The 20,640-nt window shown below is 33.0% G+C and overlaps 1 protein-coding gene across 2 annotated transcripts in view; it reads left to right on the top strand.

The window, feature by feature from the left end:
- Positions 1-20,640, top strand: part of dac (dachshund family transcription factor) — a 201,211-nt gene that overhangs the window by 120,379 nt on the left and 60,192 nt on the right. For both annotated transcript variants that reach the window (XM_077430530.1, XM_077430531.1), the window contains 4 exons: positions 49-122; positions 1,123-1,203; positions 2,075-2,329; positions 9,686-9,907. In XM_077430530.1, the coding sequence (XP_077286656.1) occupies positions 49-122; positions 1,123-1,203; positions 2,075-2,329; positions 9,686-9,907 (632 nt within the window). The remainder of the gene's footprint in view (positions 1-48; positions 123-1,122; positions 1,204-2,074; positions 2,330-9,685; positions 9,908-20,640) is intronic.

A 20,640-nucleotide genomic window follows, 5' to 3' on the forward strand; every position in this document is an offset into this window, starting at 1 on the left:
ATAATGTAAGTTGCACATAATATAATTCAAATATTTCCTTTGTTACAGAATGCGAGACGAAAGAGGTGATATGGACAGAGCCTTGGCTTTAGACAACAAAACGAGAGAAGGATCACAAAACGGTAATTATCAAATTCAAAATGAATCTAGGTATATATGTATGTTACAGTTGAAGTGATTTTTCAGTATTAATTTTTATAATCCAACTGGCGTTTTAGGGTATTAATATTCGAATACAATTCGACCAGTAAATTATAACTCTACAAGCGAAAATACACTTTCAACAATGGGCGCCAATTGTATTATATGTAACAGTTGAATTATGACAGCTCTGATGTTTTTACGAATGATTTGGAATTCAATAATGCGTTATTACGAATTATGGTAATGAGTATCGTATTACGATAGCTCTAAGAATTTTTTCAAAACCAAAAATGTGACTTTCCAACTCAATTTACTAGTCGAGTGAAGTTTTCACGAAAACTTAATGTCTCCATCTAACCTGGTACCAATTTATTGTTGAGGTGTATTTTCAGTTGTAATATATTTTGACCAGTTGGAATGTTATTCGCCATACGAATCAACTTACGTCGGTTAGACGGAATATATTCCAACTAGTCAAAATATATTACAACTGAAAATAAATTTCAACTATAATGTTAGTTAGTACCAGGTTAGATGGAATATATTCCAACTAGTCAAAATTTATTAATACTGGAAGATACACTTCAACTGTAACATAATATATGTATAATATATACCTGTAAAATGTCCAAATGGTTGAAATGTAACCATAGATTGCACACAAAAACTATTTCAATATCAAAATTTTAAAGCTCAACATATGGTTTTTCATTGATGCATAGATATTATATGTACATACATATGTATGTGTATATTCAATATGGCAGATTTAGTTTAAATTGAATATGGACGTTTACAGATGAATTGTTTCACATTTTACTGTCTCGGTTGATTTATCAGTAGTTGTATACTATTTGTTACCCGACAAAATAAATGGAATACATTCAATTTCGATTAATGTAGTAATTATTGACTTTGATATTTGTCTTCTAATACTATTGTAAATGTTTTGTATAATATCTGGGATGTCCCAAACAGGGACCAGCGGATACTACAGACCTCCACTACTTCCAATCATGACAGACAACTGTAGCATCCGCAGGACCCACCACTCCTCAGGTACTTGCTGATGATACTTATGTAAATACATACATACATTGACGTAATCGAAACGGGTAATTTTACCCCCGTATCGCATTCAGAATGTATCCCATTATTCTTTCGGGATTTTATCCTCCTCGTCGATGAATATATTATTATTCGAGAGAGGATTCATACGTCCAATTAGTTAATTAACAAACAAAAAAAATGTACATATACATGAACAAACGCAAAACAGGCCGGCAGTGGTGTTTTCCTTCGGGCAGAGTAAATTGTGGCGGCTTTAATTAACACGAGGGACCTCAGAGCTTCATCTTTAATTTGCAACAATGCCCAGTCTCTTTTTTGATTGATTGCAGCCGCATCAATTATTCATAATCTGTGTGTATGTGTGTAATGGTATATGTTGTGATTATATGAATTTTAACAATTGTTTTATTTTTGCCGGTGAATGGCTTCGCGATGCCTTTTTTACAACAAAATTTGAATGAACTTTAACATGCATTTTTTTTAATCACCCTGTTAAAAAGTTGTGATACTACATATATATGTAGATAGAAGTTATTATTATTTTTTTTTTACTTTACCAAGCTTTTACTTAATATTTTTAGTTTATATTATGTATATACATGTAAATTTTTCACATATGAAATATGATAGAACTTACAATTGATATATGGAACAAATTGTAGGAAAAAAAAACAGTTCATAGATGAATAACAAAATAATACATTTTTATGGTTTTCATATTTTAAACTACATGCAAGTAACTAAAACCACAAGCATCGCCTGGAATGGATTGAATTAGTTTAATTAAATGAGAGACTGGGTCTAATCTCAATTCCTATCCCTATGACGACGATCAAAGTTAATGTGTTGTATGTTTCAGGTTCGTCCAACGGGCACAGTCCGGTTCTGAACTTGTCCAAGTCTGGCGGGGGTGGAGGTGGTGGCATGGGGGCGCCAGGCGGGGGCTCCGGGGGCGGAGGCGGCCGTTCGCCCCCCCTCAGCGACGGGGGCTCCCCTTCGCCCCCTTCTGCCCACTCAGCCCGCGACCCCGACGAGCGCGACAACCTCACCGACGACAATGCCAGCGACGTCGACGACCACGACGACAAAGACGACCACGACACGCCCTACAACGGTTAGCAACACACCATAACCATATTTTACCATTGCACAGTGTACGGACACTGATCGTGTTTGTGTCGGTTTGAATCCGTACACGAGCGCATCTTGCGTTTGAGTTTCCGCAGAGCGGGTGTGTATGTATGTATGTGGAGTATTCGTAAGGTCTTTTGTAAAATTGGTGCATGCGGAACATCATGTACCGGCGATGCACCGAGAGACCTCTGGAATGGAGTCACGTCTACCATCATCCATGTCAAATTATACCGTAACGCCATTTTATCTAGGGTGAAATTGCAACGATTTCATTTGGGCGAGCCGACAACCTATGTACTTTGCCAGGCGTTCTAAAACAGCACATTTTTCTTGACTCCTTTCGATCTTTTCACTTCTTTCTGGTTTGATTTTAATGAACAACGTTGGTAATACAACAATTTATTAGAATTCTTATGAGAATATAGATATTTTATATTGGAATTCGGTCATACAATTTCATATTATCTTGTCAGATGTCTAGTTACTTATGGAGCTAGTTATAGTTTTCATAAAAATGAAAGGCTTTACAGGTTACTTTAGTATGAGTCTACTTTTCTTCATTTCGAGAAAAATTTTGTCAAACATTAAATATGGTAATATTTAAAGACATTGGTGGTCTGTAATACGTCTATTCTGATTTCCCGAGATTCTGGCTATATTGAATTAAAATAAATGATAACAATTTGTCAAATCAGTCAAACAGGAATAGTAATTTTGGAACTGAAAATTGAACTTCCGCCACTTGCAAATATAACGGCTCATATGACTGAAACTTCGGTCGTGCTTTTCCACCATAAACGTGTGTAAATGCACTTATTTTTATTATTCCAAGCGAATTTTTGTCTTCCTATATTTCTCTAAATCCTATATTCACTTCTTATCTCTTACATTTATCTTTTGACCTTTGATCTTATCTCTTATCTGACCTTAACTCTTCCTATATTTACACCAGATTTTATAATAAAAAAAGTTTCACATTGATCGAATCTTTCTTCTTCAAACGCATCACAACGATGTTGGTGTCGGAATAGAATTATTCAATGCTTCTTTCATTAGAATCGGGGATTAGTTATTTTAAGTTTTGTTATTGTTTGATAAATTTTTAAGATGTTTTTCCTGTTATTCGAATTTGTCTGACCACAGTTTGAGTGTCTCTGGTAGTATGTGATTAAATCGATATCGATTACAGGGTCGCAAGTGTTTTTGTTCGGACGCGGCACGTCCTCCTATAATAGTCTTAATATTCATAATAATCCATCGCGCACTCACTAATAGCTATGTAATATATGAAGCGATTTTAAACGTAAACGATCTCAAATTGCGATACGCTATCAATATCAAAAGAATTGCAAGTTGAAATGTGTGAAAAAGTCGGCGGATCTATTCGCGATTAATTCGAATCGCATTCATGCCAACAGCAATTATCTCCGAATATTTATTACATTGTATGGTTGTATATGTATAGATGTGCGGCTTAAGGCGTAGCAATAACAATTCAGAACGGAAGCATTGTTTGTAATAGGTATTTTATGAATTTGATAGTCTCATTTTTTTGGAGTTTGTCGGTTAATCGTCAAACAATATTAATCGCGAATTTCACGCGCTGTACCGTTGCTGTTGTAACGGATATTCGCCGTTGGCAGTAATCAAACATTTCTGATGTCAAGAAGTATAGTGATTAATGCGTGGAAAACCGGGCCATTACACGGCGACCACGCCCCATCGCCCGACGGGTCATTTGCATACGAAATTTTCACTGGGAAATGAGAGCATTTTCTAATGGTTTTCCGTGTGACCGCGCACCGCCAATTCGACGTAAACATTTTCGAATGTGAAACGATTGTGTTTTTTTTCTCCTTGTTTTTTAATATTTCAACAGAGCAAGCAATAACCGCATATACATACACTACACAGGTATGCATGTAGTTACAATAAATCAAACACAATGTTTATGATAATTACACGGTTTTTTTTTGAGAACGACGAAAAACGCTCAATTTACATTGAGAATGAAATGTATCGGTGTATAGTGTATGGGCGATGCGTAAATATTCTCCGTTGATTTTTGATTAAATTTTGCTTAATAATCAACTATGTATATACCTACATATGTATGCATGTACAATGTACACATGGAACTTTCAATAAATCAAATAAAATTTTCCAACATTTTAACTATGCATAATTCTATAATCAGTATTGAATGCTTATGAATTTACCAACGCCCGGTTTAAGATCTTAAATAAAGTGCAAGTACAAAATCAGCAATGTTTCATAACAATTTAGTTTGAATATATTTTACAATTTTGCCATAGTGACATTGTGGAGTATTTGTCAGTCACCGTGGCTAATCAAAAAAGATACAATAATAAGAATGAAAATAAATATGTTATATACAAAATACGCATAAATATGGAACAAATACAAAAATAGAATACGCTTACGATCACTAATTAAACAATTTCTCAACCCGATCGGTATATTTAATGTAGATTAAAAAAAATCAAAGTCAACAGAAATATGATTGAGGAACTTGATGCTCTTTGTCATCAAATAATAATAATAATAGATAGGATAATATATCCGTATTTTTACTTTTAATTAAATTTAAAATTGTATATATTTTTTATTATTTCAATTTATAATTTTTCAATTTTTTAATTTTTAATTCTTAATTTTTCAATATTTAATTTTTAATTTTCTATTTTTATGTTCAATTTTTTTGAAGTTTTATTCTTATTGGTTTTTTTTTATAATTATTATTTTATTTTTTCTTATGTGTTTATATCTTTTATATATTTACTAGCCACAGTGTCATATTGGGGTGACCTGTGAAAACACTGTGGTATACTTGTATATTAAAAATAAATACATAAATAAATTGGTACGTGTCACAAAGGATATAGTAATCTGAAATAGATAGAAATTAAGATTTTTTTCATAAAAACGAAAGTGCCGACAAATTCCAATAAAATGTTTAGATAATGTCAAAAAAGCTCAAGAAAGGAAACAAATTAGAATTAATGAATTATCAATTATTCTAATTAATAAATTAATTATTCGTAAGTACAGCTTATTTAATATAATAGGAATATGAGCCAAGAATCTTATACAGGTTAGTAGTGAAGAAATCTGTCAAAAATACCTCTTCGGGGTAGTTTTTATATGTGGAAATAAGCATTGGATCCTTTTTTGAAAAAGTGTCAATTAGAATCTTGTTAGCTGGGTATATTGGGTTAACTCAACTCAACTGATAAGGTATCTCTGAACCAGCCAAAATTAATCAAGGAAAAGGAAATTTAATCAAGGAAAAGAAGAAAGACTGAGAATGAGCTCAAGGGAGAGTGATGATAAACTATTATATCATATTTTATCGATTAAAATGAAGTTGGTATAGTTAATAAGTAGTTTGTAGCAAAATCTTCCCACTCTAGATAGCTAATCGTTTGCATTTACGCTACGTCATTTGTATCCTTCTGGTGTCGCGTCTTCAAGTGCCGTCAAATTGTCAACTCATTTAGTCAAAGATAAGCTTATGCACACGATGACAATCACAATCAATTTGTGATACGTTTTGCACGCCAGTATGTATGTAATACGTACATCACAGAGTCGGCTTCATGCGCATAATGAACACATCACTCACACGTCAATTTCATATCAACCTTTTGCATTCTGCGCTTCGAAGTGGGGACCAATATCCTCTCCGTGTGCGGTTAAGTATGGGACGTTAAAAGCCGCATTAAAACGCCCGTCTTTTGCCATACATTAATCAATAAAGCTCATAAGGCGGACGAAGGTATGCACACACGCATAAGTACATACATATACGAAAACAATAAATAATTTATTAATATTTTTAGCGCGAATCGTATGCGAACGCGTGTTAGTCGGATATTACTTTCGTAATATATGGCGGAGCGGGTCGCGCGAGAAATGATTCTTATGTAAGACGCGCGCGCGTATCGTAACAGTATTAATCTTCCAATGGATTTCGACAATATATCATGTTGTTTATGGTGGTAAAATGATACGCAGCGTATGGTTACATTCATCGGTGGCGGAAATTAAACCTTAACTTAACTCTTAGCGGCGACATTTTAACGTGAAATACGCACAAACGTTACACACCTCACCTATCCGCTTACTCTATTATAATATAATGATATGTATACGTCAAGTAATGAAATTTGATCGACATTAAAAAAAAAACTGTTTATTAATATAATATACAATACCATACATTCACAGCGGATCGAAAATTTGATTAAGTGTGAGGTGGCTGAACGTGTCTGTGGCTTGGTAATATGTAATATATTGTGTAGGTATTTATAGGCATAAAATATTTTGAATTTAATATATGTATGTACGTTTTAAATTGTACACATATAATAATAGCTAAAGGGTTGGGTTTGACTCTGGAATGTTAAGGATGATATAATTAAGGGTTTGAAAATTTTGCACAAAGTATTAGAAAATATTTCTATTATTTTTATTTTCATAACACCTACATAGATAAATAATTATTTTTATTAAAAGCTTTAAAGAAAATTTGTTTATGATTATTATATGATCTATGTTTAGGTATAGAAGCAAGTGAATTACTTTTTTGTTATACATACATACATATAACCAACTTTGAAATATATTAGTACAAAAGCTCTCATTAAGATAGTTTGGAGAATCTAAAGAGAGTTTATACTTTACCGGATACGGTATCATTATATCGTAATAGTCATTAATAATTCAAGTTTGATCGACTTAAATAGATGGTTCTTAATCTTCCGTCCATCACAATGAAGTACAAGTATAATACATTAAGTTAGATTAATTATCATAGTACCTATCCGACGTTTTGCTTATATTACATTTACGTAATATATTATATTCACACTAGTTTTAAGGTCATCCAGAAGAATTGGATTATTACTATATATTTGTATTTATGTATGTATGTATGTACATACGTACGGGCGATATTCAATTATCCAATATCGAAAAGTCGTGTAGTCAGTTACATACGCGGTGGATAGAGAGCGAATGCGAAGCGATGCGAGCGAATGAAAGAATATGAAGGGGGCGAAAAAAAGGAATTCTCAACATTAATTTCGTCGAGACGATTAAAAAGGGATTCGTGAGTAATTAATTCGCCGGCGATGGATATTATTCGTACTCGGGTTTTGCGTGGAAGTTGTACTTTTTGATGTACGAGCGTCGGGTTCTGTTTGCGCACCGACCCTAACGACCCAACCCACTTCGATACTTGTGCATGTATGTATGTGTATGAGTGTGTATAAGAACTCGTGACCAATCTATATTGCACACGCTACAATTATCTGAAAACGTTTGTGTTGCACTCGAATCGCAGTCGATGATTGTTACTGTCAAACGTGGAGGCTGAAAATAGTGTGACGTTTCCACGGATATAAAAAAATGTATCGTGCAAGGTTCGATTTCAATGGGACATGTAAAGATAAGGGATGAGTGTTTTTCAATTATTAAAAATGATATAATATTCAATTAATTCGTTGGGAACTTTAACGAGGCTCGAGTTCAAACCCGTTCATTTGGTGTGCTTTCGTTTACGTATGTATGTATGTATGTGTACTTGTGTACGTGTATGAATGATGAGTTTATATGAATTTGCATTAATTATAATGGCGCATTAATAATTGTGGTTGACTATATCAATTAATTTTGTACACATTGTATTGAAATGTTTTTCTATTAATAATATCAAATTTTAAATGAAAAAAACCTGCTACGTGGTTATAGTTGATACTTAAAAGTGTTCAATTTGATTAAATTGGCGCACTTCGTATTGTAGTTTTATTAATTTTGATAAATAAATCATCATCATTCACAGCCATTCGCCATCCACTGCTGGATGAAGGTATCTCCATCACGCTTCTATTCGTCTTTGTTTTGGGCAAATCCCATCCATCTCATTTCACACATTTTTCTAATTTCATCTAGTCTTCTTTGCATTCTTTACATTCTTTCGAGTACCATTCGAACACTTCTTTCGTCCATCTATCGTATAATGTTGTATACATATATCTTGTTAACTGACATTTTACTTGTTTCTGTATACATATGTACATACTCGTATATCAAGGTGAAATTTTGGATCTTAGGTAATATTTTAGGTAATCTTTCAATCTAATCGAAATTATTTTAAATAAATTAAATTACCCACATAAATAAAAATATATAAATTATACATCCATCCAAACAGCTCGTTCGAACAATTAGCGTAGAGTTTCCTCTCTGAATGCAAAGGTTTTTACAAGCCTCTTCTATACTACACTTCGCTAACGATTCAGTATTTTTTCCTACAAACTTCCGATCATTTCGTTATTAACAATAAGATCGTATGAAATATAACGATATTTCCAAACAAACGTTTTACTTCTATACGAATTAAAACTTTTAACTTTATCCGTCTTACGCAAATTTTACACATTAAATCAACTGAATCATACAAAGTCTCTTAAACAATGTATTATTTTTAAATACATAAAAATGCGTTCTACAGTTTTGTTTGTTTAGTATATTATTATCAATATAATAATGTTGGTAGATCTCAAGTAGTAATTATGTTATGTAATATTATACTTTAATTATATTGAAAATAATACAGAATGACCTAATCTTCATTTCATTTACTAGTTTCCCGTGTGACACTAGAAAATGCTTTTCGATTTATAATATATGTATGTAATAATAATTGTATAAAATTAATTGAGAATTATTTTAATTGTAACACTTAAACTGTCCCATTGTTTCGTTTCGACTGCCAAAAATGGTAATCCATTTCATATATAAATTAAACAAACAAACAATCGCCGGACAATTTCCATTACATTTGCCGCAATTTCTCATCCATTGGCGTGTGCGATTCGTTATCGTTGTTACTTTTTTTTTGTTATTATAAATTGTACTTATATATACGTATATATTTTTAAGTATTATTTATTATTTTTATTTATTGTATATTATTATAATGGCTCCCAACCGAGAGCAATAAATAACGTGTGCGGGTTGTTAGCGCCGCGCATCGGCCGCGATGAAAACATCGCTTCATAATGCGTTCACCACGCAATATTCGTGTAATCGCGAAAATTATACGCAAACACACCTATGGGTTTTGTTAGCGCTCGGAGTCTCGTAAATCTCGCCGGTTTTCATTAGGGCAGACGCGAAAATCGAATGACAACACACTGCTAATTGGATCACTCGGCAATTACCTAGATTTGTTGATTTTGTGCCGACTAACTCGTCGATTTTACACGTATGTACATGTTTTTGATGTATTTTTTTGATTTCGTTTTAGATTTGAGTGATGGTGAACGTGACCTAGGTGTTGGGTCTCCGTCACCTTCTCAAGCCCTCAACTATTCCGCGCTGGGAGTTGGTGGTGTAGCTCCTGGAGTTGGCGTCACACCTGATGCTGGAGTATGTTCCACGGAGACGCTTTTGCGTAATATTCAAGGGCTGCTCAAGGTAGCTGCAGACAATGCGCGCCAGCAGGAGAGGCAAATCAGCTACGAAAAAGGTTGGTCCAATACATATACATATTTTAATGAAAAATTCTTCTACTGGGTCTCTTCATCTCGCTACATAGATTTTTTGATAAATCGGTCATTGTGATTAGTTCTTAATATTTGGTATAAAATTACTATTTATATGCAATTCTAGGCAAACGTAATCAAACACTTAAAATTTCAAGTTTTTTTTTTATCATTTTACCGTAACTCTTTACTTTGAAGTCTATTTATTCATTGCAAAAATATAGTTAAGTTTGTATGTTGGTTGGTATTAAAATGTGAGTATTGCATGGTTATATGACCCAATATACCAGCTAGGGCATCCAATCTTTATAAAACATAAAACAACATTATCGGTCAGTTGTGTTTCAATCATTGGTCGGTCATCCGCTCTAAAATGATGTTTTTTATACGGATTTTTGAGGATCAGTTGTGTTTCAATAAATGGTCTGAACACGTGTTCTGAACGCATGCACTCTTCGTCAACTTCAACATTATTGAGCTAACGAAAATATATTTTTTATTTTTCATTTTCATAAAAAATATTATGAATTATTTTGTGCCGAGCAAATATTGTAGCATATATGTATTGAACAATACGGAAAACAAATTCAATTAAAAATGATGTCAAAACTTGATTAAACAGCATGTGTTTCATGTTGCAGCGATTTTTTAAAGTTAAAAACTGTATTTTAAAGTAATTGATTGATGTAGATTCCCTCGTTTCATTTGAAGAGAAAGAATTTGAATTGATTCACGATTTGACGAAAACGCTAGACTCTGTTTATTTATATATTAATTATAATAATAATAATTAAATTCAGTACTATATAATAAAAATAACAAATATAATAATATCTGAATACACAAATACAATTTCCAGCACCGCAATCCCGGTGCTGAAAAAATCATCCGGGATTGGATGCCCTAATAACAGCATTGAACTATCAAACTGAAAAGGTCGTTAATTTATACCTACATACATTTAATCAATCTTAAATTTACGATTGCGATTCGGAACGCGTTGATAGACTTTTAAGTTCTCCGAAGCCGTAGATTAAAACAGACAATTAAAAATTTTCCTGGCATAAAATTACTACATACCTAAAAGACAGTGTTGCACTTAATGTGCACTTCTCGGATTTGCAATCATTAACTCTCTACAAAATTGCATACCTACATATGTATATATGTAATATGTATAAACAACGCTTGTGATTATGTGAAGCTTTCGAGACACGTTTTGTTTAAAAAATAATGTTTTAATTGTACAATCATAAATATAATAAACATATGTGTGAGTGTGTATAATTGAAAAGTGAGCGAGGTGGTGCAATCAAAAGCGGCCGTAACAAAGTATCGCGTCAATAAAAGGGGTTGGGCCAATTAACAGAGGGAAAAATATCTACACTTTTATGGGCGACCCAACTTATTGAACGGCACTCGAAGAACAACGAATTTACAACCGCATTTTCATACGAGACCAAAGCTCGCAGTGTTCGAAAAGCTTCAAGTTAAAACTTTGTATTGCGCGTGAGAGAGTTCGCACGTTTTCACGACCCATTTCGGTAAAAAATAATACGAGAATCAATCGTAAATCGACAATTAGCGAATGGTTACCACATTCTGCAGTGGGAAGATATCGACTAGGATTATAAGTGTACATTCATGTAAAAAAATAAAATAAAGATAAATAAACGGCGATGAGCCGGCACCGTGATAATAATTGTACATAAAAACGTTGAGAATTGCATGAGTCGCTAACTAAGCCATTTGAAACATAATTAAGTTGCTTTTGTGCGATGTTTTGTTTCGTTGATCAGTCATATTTTAGATTTTGTATGAAATGTAAGCACATGTCAATTGTGCATTTATTTTTACGGCGACAGAATCATCATGATTTAAACTTTTAGCGAATGAATTCAAAATGTGCTTCCCAATTCAAAGCAGCTGATCTATTTATCATCGAAACATTTGTCGTTTAATTTCGGTAAGCAATTTAAATAAATTATATATAAACAAACGCGTATGTAATTAGACAAAACGACCCAGTATTGAACTATCAAGTTCACTTTTAACGTTAATGAATATGTATACCGCATTTTCGTACGTTAAAAACCTGTTATACCTGTTCAACGAAAGCGCGATGAGATGCGATACATAAACACACTTTTATTTTTATGACAATTATTATGTCATTTGTTACACGGAGGATATTTATTTATGTGTGTGTGGGTGCGTTCGATGAATAAATAAATTGAGAGTGAATTTAGCAGTACCGTTGTGGCATTTAAGACAATTTGCCGAGAACACGAATTTCCATCCCGACCAAAGATAATGCTATTGAACGCAAAAGGTAAATACGAAGATTCTAAATTGTTCCACGTCTCAGCTACGGACGGCTTGCGAAGATGCTCGAAGGAAATAAGCGAACAATAACAATAGGACATTTAACCCGGCGATACTCGAGTTGACTATTATAATTATTTAATACGAATAGCTTTTACCGTTTTCAATGAAATCTCCCATTAAATATAATATTTTATGGTATAGGTATGTATGGAGTATCGAACAGGGCTTAATTGTGCATTTTAATTTATACAATTTTTACAACTGTCGATCGATTGAGTTTTAATCATTGTTTTCTCGACTATAAAACGAACTCGTAAAGTGAGTCCGACGCCACACTGCGAGGGGTTACATTGTCGATTTTAGTGCTCGCATACATATTATGGATACGAAGAATAAAAGCTCGTCTAGGTCGAATTGATGGCTTTATTCTTTTTATTATTTTTTTTGTCCACCTAACAGTTTCACTAATCTCACCATCTTTATTGTTTTATTATGGCGTATAAACTAGTTTATATATTCGAACGATAGACATGTATAAAGATACTTTTTAACGAATTAATTGTCAACCCTATCAATTTGCAAGTGATACTCACTGCGAGTGCTATATTTAAAAACCAATTTCATTGGTTTAACTATTATAACGGGTAAATAAATATTAAAAAAGCCTCTAAATACAAACACTTACTGTAATTTTTATCCATACATTTAATATTTAGAAATATACCTTTTTTCTTATAATTTTTTGATTTTTAAATGCTTTTTAATATTACGAAATTATGTTCACAATACATCTTATATCTATTTTAATAGCTACTGATCTACTGATCATTTTCTATTTTACAATTTAATTTAATTTGGTTAGTAATCACAGTATTATATTATTCTAATGTTAATCTAAAGCATAATAGGAAAAAGAGCTCAAAAACCTACATACATATTTACAATCCTTATAAATGTTCATAATACATCTAATACATAATATTAATTAAAGACTCTCTAAAGTCGATGACCTAAAGCAGATTGTGTTTATACCTGAAGGGTATAGACATTTTGTTGTAATCACCAAGACTCTTCACAAGTGTGTTAGTATGGTTATTAGTGATTCTGTCATAGAATCTACTGGTTAGTTTGTTAGTAATTTCTGTAACAAACGGAATATTATATATGGCATGCAGTTTTTTCAAGTTAGTATATATAGGTGTATTATAAATTATTTTTAGGGATTTATTTTGTATTACTTGGAGCTTGGAAAGCTTAGTATTCGAGGCGTTATTCCATACAGGTGAAGCATAAGTTAATAATGGTAACATGAGCGCGCGATATAATTTTATTTTATTTTGAGTTGATAAAGAACTATGGTGATTAAATATTGGATATATTGAGGATATACCCCGCATCGCCTTGCATTTCGCTGCCTCAATGTGAGGTGCCCATCTCATTCTTTTATCAAACGTTACTCCTAAATATTTTATTACTGACTGCCATTTCAGACTTTCTCCAGAGGGGATTTTCAGATCTAAACTTGGCTTATGCTTTCTAAAACTAAAGAATATGGCATCTGTTTTGGTTTGATTAATTTGAATTTTCCACTTAGTGAAGTGTTCAGTCATTGTTTTAATTGCAAATTCAAGATTTTTAAGAATAGTGTCTGGTTTTGTGATACTTGTGAAGCAAGCGGTATCATCTGCATATAGGGCTATATGACACTGTTTCTTATAATAAATACTTATTGAAGTATAAAGTTTGCTTGGATCGTTGAATCGTAGCTCAATATTTTCACGTATTTACGAAGTGTAGTAATATTTCAAAAGTGAAATTAAAATTTGAGACCTTGCACACGAGGTGTTCATTGATCGAGGAAAACGTCGTCGACTGGCAAGGTGGTGGTGTAATCGTCAGACTGTTGCGAGTTGCACGTCCATCGTGTGCCGAAGACGTTACCACTCGTGTGCAAAACTCGTGGAAATCATGAAAATAAATAACATCGCGATATCAATTAAACAATTATCCTGTCCCGTACAAATCGCGCGTAATCACAGGCTGCGATGGCCATAACTCAAACTCGGCGCTCGGCCACATCGAGAGGGGCCCACCAAACAGAACGGTCATTCCGACGAATGATACCGGCCGCGAGATCCGAGACCGCAGCATCCCGGGTGACAAGTAACGAGCGATCTGGGATCCGTGACTGATGCATGCACCGCGAGATGTTAATATTCGATGGCGCGATGTGGAGGCCTCTTGCGAAACCTCGGGTTTGAAGCTTGAGCACGCGTCGAGCTCTCCGAACGACTATAACAAACATTGCGCATGATTGATCGATGCTAATCGAGCTTTGAAAATTGCCCTTATTAAAAATGTATATTGTGCTCACAATGCGTGTGTAAGTGTAGTCTTTGTTCGTTAAAATTGAATTTTTTGAGAGCTAGAATGAAATGCAAATTGATTAATTTTTTTCAAAAGGGACCTATGCATGTATAACAGTAGTATGAATGTCTCACATTGTATGTGAGTATTATAAGCTGATTCTATTCAACACGATCTATTTATACTGGATGACGCTCTTTTCAATATCTATCGATAGATATATATTTTTTTAATAGACACCTATTAAAATTTATTTTAATTGCTCTTGCACCATTGATATAATTTTTGAACCATTCTTTCTAAATAGCTATGTATCATACTTACAAAAATACGTGTTATAAAATTCAAGTTCGTTTTATTATTTCCACACATATTATATTACATTTGGTGTTCAAGTATTATAATTCAAGTATATAATCTTATTTTACACTGATCGTTAAATCTAAACACAATTGAATGCATAGTATTAAAAGCTAACACTTTTTTAATCAAATCCCAACTTTTTCAAAAGAAAATTAAAACTCTACTTTACTTTTGCCCAGTTTTCTGCTCTTACATAGTTAACTTCTTCTGAAGAGTGATATAATAATGATTTAGGTATAGAAGTTTTGTCATAAATTCGAAACTTGATTAAACGATGTAGGTATGTACATATGTATGTGATCTCAATAAAGATTTGTCGGACTTATTTGAATAGCGTTATATATGTTAAATTAAATCATTTAAAACAAAAAAAAGGTTAATTTTTAGCATGCATAAATCATTTAGATTTTTAATTTCGGTTCGGCAATCATGTTGAATGATTGGTGAAAACGGCAAGAAGAGAGTAGTGCAAAAAATAAAAACGACCGTTCAAAGCCAAGATCGTGGCAATGCGCACTGTAATTGTAATCTCAGAATTTAATCATGCTTTATCGTGTACGTCGTACACGAACACGGCAAATACGTGACCGTCGTTCAATTAATATTTTTTGCGACTCGAAAACAGATTTACCAAAAAAAAAAAAAAAATGTTGGCGACATCTGGCTTAGAAACTCGCGCTCGTCGTGATAATTTCGAATTATATACAAATATAAGTATACATAGGATAAATGTATCTACCTTGCGTGCGCGTTTTATTTTCATAACGATCGAGAAATGATATATCGATCATCGCGTCGATAAATCTTGTTCCGATTTACAACGTCGGCATACGAATTATCGAGTTAATCGAATGTGATATAACATTTAACATTTTAGGATAATGAACGAAAAATTTGTGTTTTGTATATATCATATGCAGGTGGGTAGGCAGGTATCACTTTCGAGGCTAATTGGCATCGGATCGATCGCTCTGGCCATTTGTGACGTAAATCCGAAATATTATAATGCGGGCCATTACGATAATGTCGACGCATTGGATGCATTCTATAATGGTATCTTTACCCTTTAATAAAAACAAAATATATGTACATATATGCAAAAGGGACACTGTATTTCGTAATTGTGCCCTGCGGATGCGATTCGTCGAATTCGTATCGTAAATCGAGTTATACACGTGTTAAATTTTATACGTACGACAAATTTTTTGTGTTCTTTATTATGTCAATTTATTTATTTATTAATCGTGTATGTGACACGTTCGATGCAAGATTGAGAGCGATCGATGCGTGTAGCTTTCGGTATTGCTGTCAGCTGTTTCGATCCTATTTGTGTGCAATTTGCGGAATGAATATCATCGCAAGCATGCAATCGATCTCTCTCTCTCTCCTTCCCTTTATACAAGAGTCGAAAAATAACACAAAAAATATGTAAAAAGGAAAGGTTTGCATGAAAAAGACCGATTTCGCATTAGTTATGCAAATTTTGTGTGCGAGCCAGTCTCGCAATCTCGATCGGTGAAGTTTTAACTTGATCGATTTTTTTATTACAAAATTATTCTTTTATAAAAATCTACCCAATGGATGTATTATATTTAGGTTTTGGTGTAAAAAAAAAGATTTGAATCTTTTGTTGACACGTTTGATATTTGAATGAAAATTATTATTATAATTTGTGGCGAATATATGTACATATTCGCCGTTTTCATATAAAATAACTGCGATTTTAATGGATTTTAAATTATAAGTTTTATGAAATTTATTCGATGTTTGAATGTTGAATTTCGAATATAAAGAGGTCTTAGAAACAAAATAATTATTATTTAAAAACACAATATCTCATATTTATATCCCATTGGTTGTAATTGTAGATATTACATACATAAATTCAAAGTTTTGTAAAGTTAAAAGATTTGTAAAGTTAAAATCTTAAGCAAACTCGGAAATTGATCAAAATGACTTATTTTTTTTTGATTTTAATATTATAACCCATATTAATTCAACATTTTGAAAAGGTTAGTGTTTTTTTTATTTAGACAATTTTTAAGACAAACTCTTACATAGTGTGCTACATAGTTATCTTAGATATCTATTTTGAGTATAACATTTTATTTTTGATTATTTTAATAAAATATAATATAAATAAATATAATTATCGATGTTTGGTGTACGAAAAATATATTTCAAAAATGGATAGATTTTTTCGTTTACATTAGAATCGGTTTTGTTTCGACATAAGGGGCGTCGAAAACGCCAAAAAGAAGTAAAGAATATTAATGTATTCATGGAAACGATTCATTCAACATTGGAAAAATAAAAGAGATCGAAGGGAGATTGAATGGATATCACAATATTGATAATTTATTTGGCTCTGAGGCATCGTATATGGAAAATCGGGGTGAGGCGAGGGTAGAAAAATGTACTCGGGTATATAATAACAACGCGAGCGAATCATCATTATATGCGTTCGCGGCCCGCGGCTACCACTCTTTTGTATTATTATTATCATACATATTTTTTTTTCGTCCGTTGCTCATTTCGTATATTATTTAAAATTGAAGAAACGCTGAGCGGTTCAAATTTTACCATACGAAACTCGACGGGCGCGCGATTACGGTTCGATTCCGACGAAATGGTTATCGGCATGTATGCAAATCAAAAATTTACCGTACCGTGCCGAAAAGAGATCCGTAGGTGAATATATTACAATGCCTAGATGTGTATTTTCGACGTTCCCCACAGGAAGGCATACTTTTGTTAGTATGTATGTAAGTATTATAAAAATACGTACGTAGGTGTATGGTCGAATTCGACGTATGAAGGGTTAGAGTTGTGGGGAATTTGGTTGCGCTTTGGCCGGTTTGTTCTTTCTCGTTGTTCTCCCGCTATTATCTGCTGCCATATAGAATGTTTTCTGTGAAAACTACCACGGAATGCTCTCCGAGGTGGTTTATGTAGCGAAAACCACTTAAGGGCGACGACACACGCCGCCGATACAACAAAGCCCTCCTGCTCGCCTTATTGGTTTTCGGTGTTTGATAAAAACGCCAAACCTTCTGAGGTCGGATTATTTTGCCGGCTTTTAGCACTGCCAACCACTCCCCTCGTAAATATCTATGTAGCTGTTTTATTGGAACGACACCTGAAGATCTACAGAGGGCATAGTGCACATCAATCGTCGAAGAACAGGCGTCTGATTAATCCAAATCGTTGTACAAAACTACAATATTAGACAAATTGTGAATATATGAAGAAATTTTTGACTATTTTTACATACCTCCTTTACGTTTCACATGGCTTTCGTGTTAGTGGTAATTTTTGTAAGATTTTTGTAAGTCATTTATATAATATACATACATACATACATACATATATGTAATACCTCTTCGAGGTGTCATTACTTTCTTCAAATATTGTTGATCATAATATTGATTAGTGTGACGTTATTATAATCTTCTTTTGATTCATTATCGCTTATTAAAATACATATGTATATTATAAAACCGTTCTAATAATATTCTGATAAATACTACATTCATACCTACAATTGTCGACTGCAAATTTATTGCTAGATTTTTTTCTTCACTGTTTGAAAAAATAATGAAAAAGTCTGGGATGCTTTCATATACATATGTAGAGACGATTATTTTTGCAAGAACCTGTTCATATTTATTTTTATGTACATATATACATATGTAGATATGTTGATATATTGACGGGAAACCATAATAGTTGCCCAAATGAGACGAATAAGACGAATGGAAGCGTGTTTGGAGAGTCCTTCATCCGGGAGTGGATGGCAAATGACTGTAAATGATGATGATGATGATGATTCGTATATTAAAATTAATTGATTAATCATTATAAAGAATATACTTTTTTTACATCTAATTGTGTTAATTTTATCTAAATATATAAACACATACATATCGTCATAGCAACTCGTCAAATACGAAAATGTAATATTAGATTTTATTTATGAGCTAATGAATACTGTTTTATCAAACATACATACATAAATTGTACATATTGAATCAATTTCATCATTGTGGTCGCTCTTTTAAACTTTATTTTAAGGGTTTTGATTTTAAAACTTTAGATAGATATATTTAAAAAAAAAGTTTTTGACTAAAATCGTTCCTATGTACATATGAGCAGTTATATTTGAATGTGGCGGAAGTCCAATTTTTAGTTCCAATAGAAATATTTCTGTTTGACTTAATTCACAAATTGTCATCACTCATTTTAATTCGATATGTCCAGAATTTCGGAAAAGTATGTAGAATAAACGTATTACAGGCTACCAGTTTTGTATAAATTTTGTTAAACGCAAAATATGTTTGCAAAACGCAATATGAAGAAAAATCGACTATAAAATATAACGGCTCATATGTATGTATGTACATATGTACTTTCGAGGATTACAAGTTAGTGTGAGGATACAGAAACGAATGATTTAAAAAAACGTTAAAAGCTGCAATTAAAGAGTATCTCGCGTTAACCCTTTGTTTGCTACCAATAAATTTTTAATGTCGACCGCGAAATAAAACGAAAAAAAAAACAGCACAAACTCACACACACTCGAAATAGGGGGACATTTACACGAGCACGAAAACGACACGGAACAGAATGGAACGACACAAAAAAAATGTTGCCTCCATCATCCCGGCGTCCGGCTGATAAGAATTGTATTTGATGGAGTGAAAAAATGACAAGTGACTATTTACCCTCCTCTCAGATAAAACGCTCTCGCATGACCACGCCACCCCTCTCTACTCGCATGTATAATACACACTCACACACATACACGCAGTTCAAATAAAAGCACATTTACGGCGCAAATAAAAGATCGTTATCGGTTATCATCATCCGAGTATGAATACTGAGCGTGGGGTGCTAGCAGTGACATAATGCACTGCAAACACCGTTCCCTGTTTGTGCTGAAAAATGAAAAGGATTTTGCATGAAAATTGCTCGAATCGTCGCTTCTCAAATTCCCATAAAACTCACACGTATGACGATTAAATAAATCATGCTGAAATTTTAAATTTGTCAATCGAATGATTGTTTCGTAATGGAGAGCGTGAGAGATTCATAATGAGAAATATTCCCTATGTTATAATTCGAGTGCTTGTCTAGTTCGATACTAATTTTTACTTTATCTATGTACGTAGTAACTATAGATGAAGTTTTTTTTTATTCACAATAAATAGTATAGTCACCCTGTACATTAGATATTGTGCAAATCCACATTGAGTGTTATCAAACAGACGACACATTTATACATAATATATTAACATGCATTTATTGATAATTTTTCCATTTGTTTATCTGAAGTGTTACGTTTTACCATACGTACATACGTACATTTCATATTCAATTTTATCAACAATACTATCTGACTGAAAGCTTTTTGTTTATTCACGTATTATCGTTACTTCAGAAGAGTGTATTTCTCATCAAAGTATGTATGCAGATATGTGTATATTTATTTACATTGCATTCGTGTGGAAAATTGATTTTTCGGAACGGTACTGTATCCGTGTGAATGCACTTGTATGGGAAAAGCACCTACTTGCAAATATTTCGAATAATATTATTCGAGTGAGCAATGCTCTAAATATGTAATGTTTTACGATTCAAGGGGTTATTCTATAGTTTT

This window comes from Arctopsyche grandis, chromosome 5, assembly GCF_051622035.1.
Source record: "Arctopsyche grandis isolate Sample6627 chromosome 5, ASM5162203v2, whole genome shotgun sequence".
Taxonomy (NCBI): domain Eukaryota; kingdom Metazoa; phylum Arthropoda; class Insecta; order Trichoptera; family Hydropsychidae; genus Arctopsyche; species Arctopsyche grandis.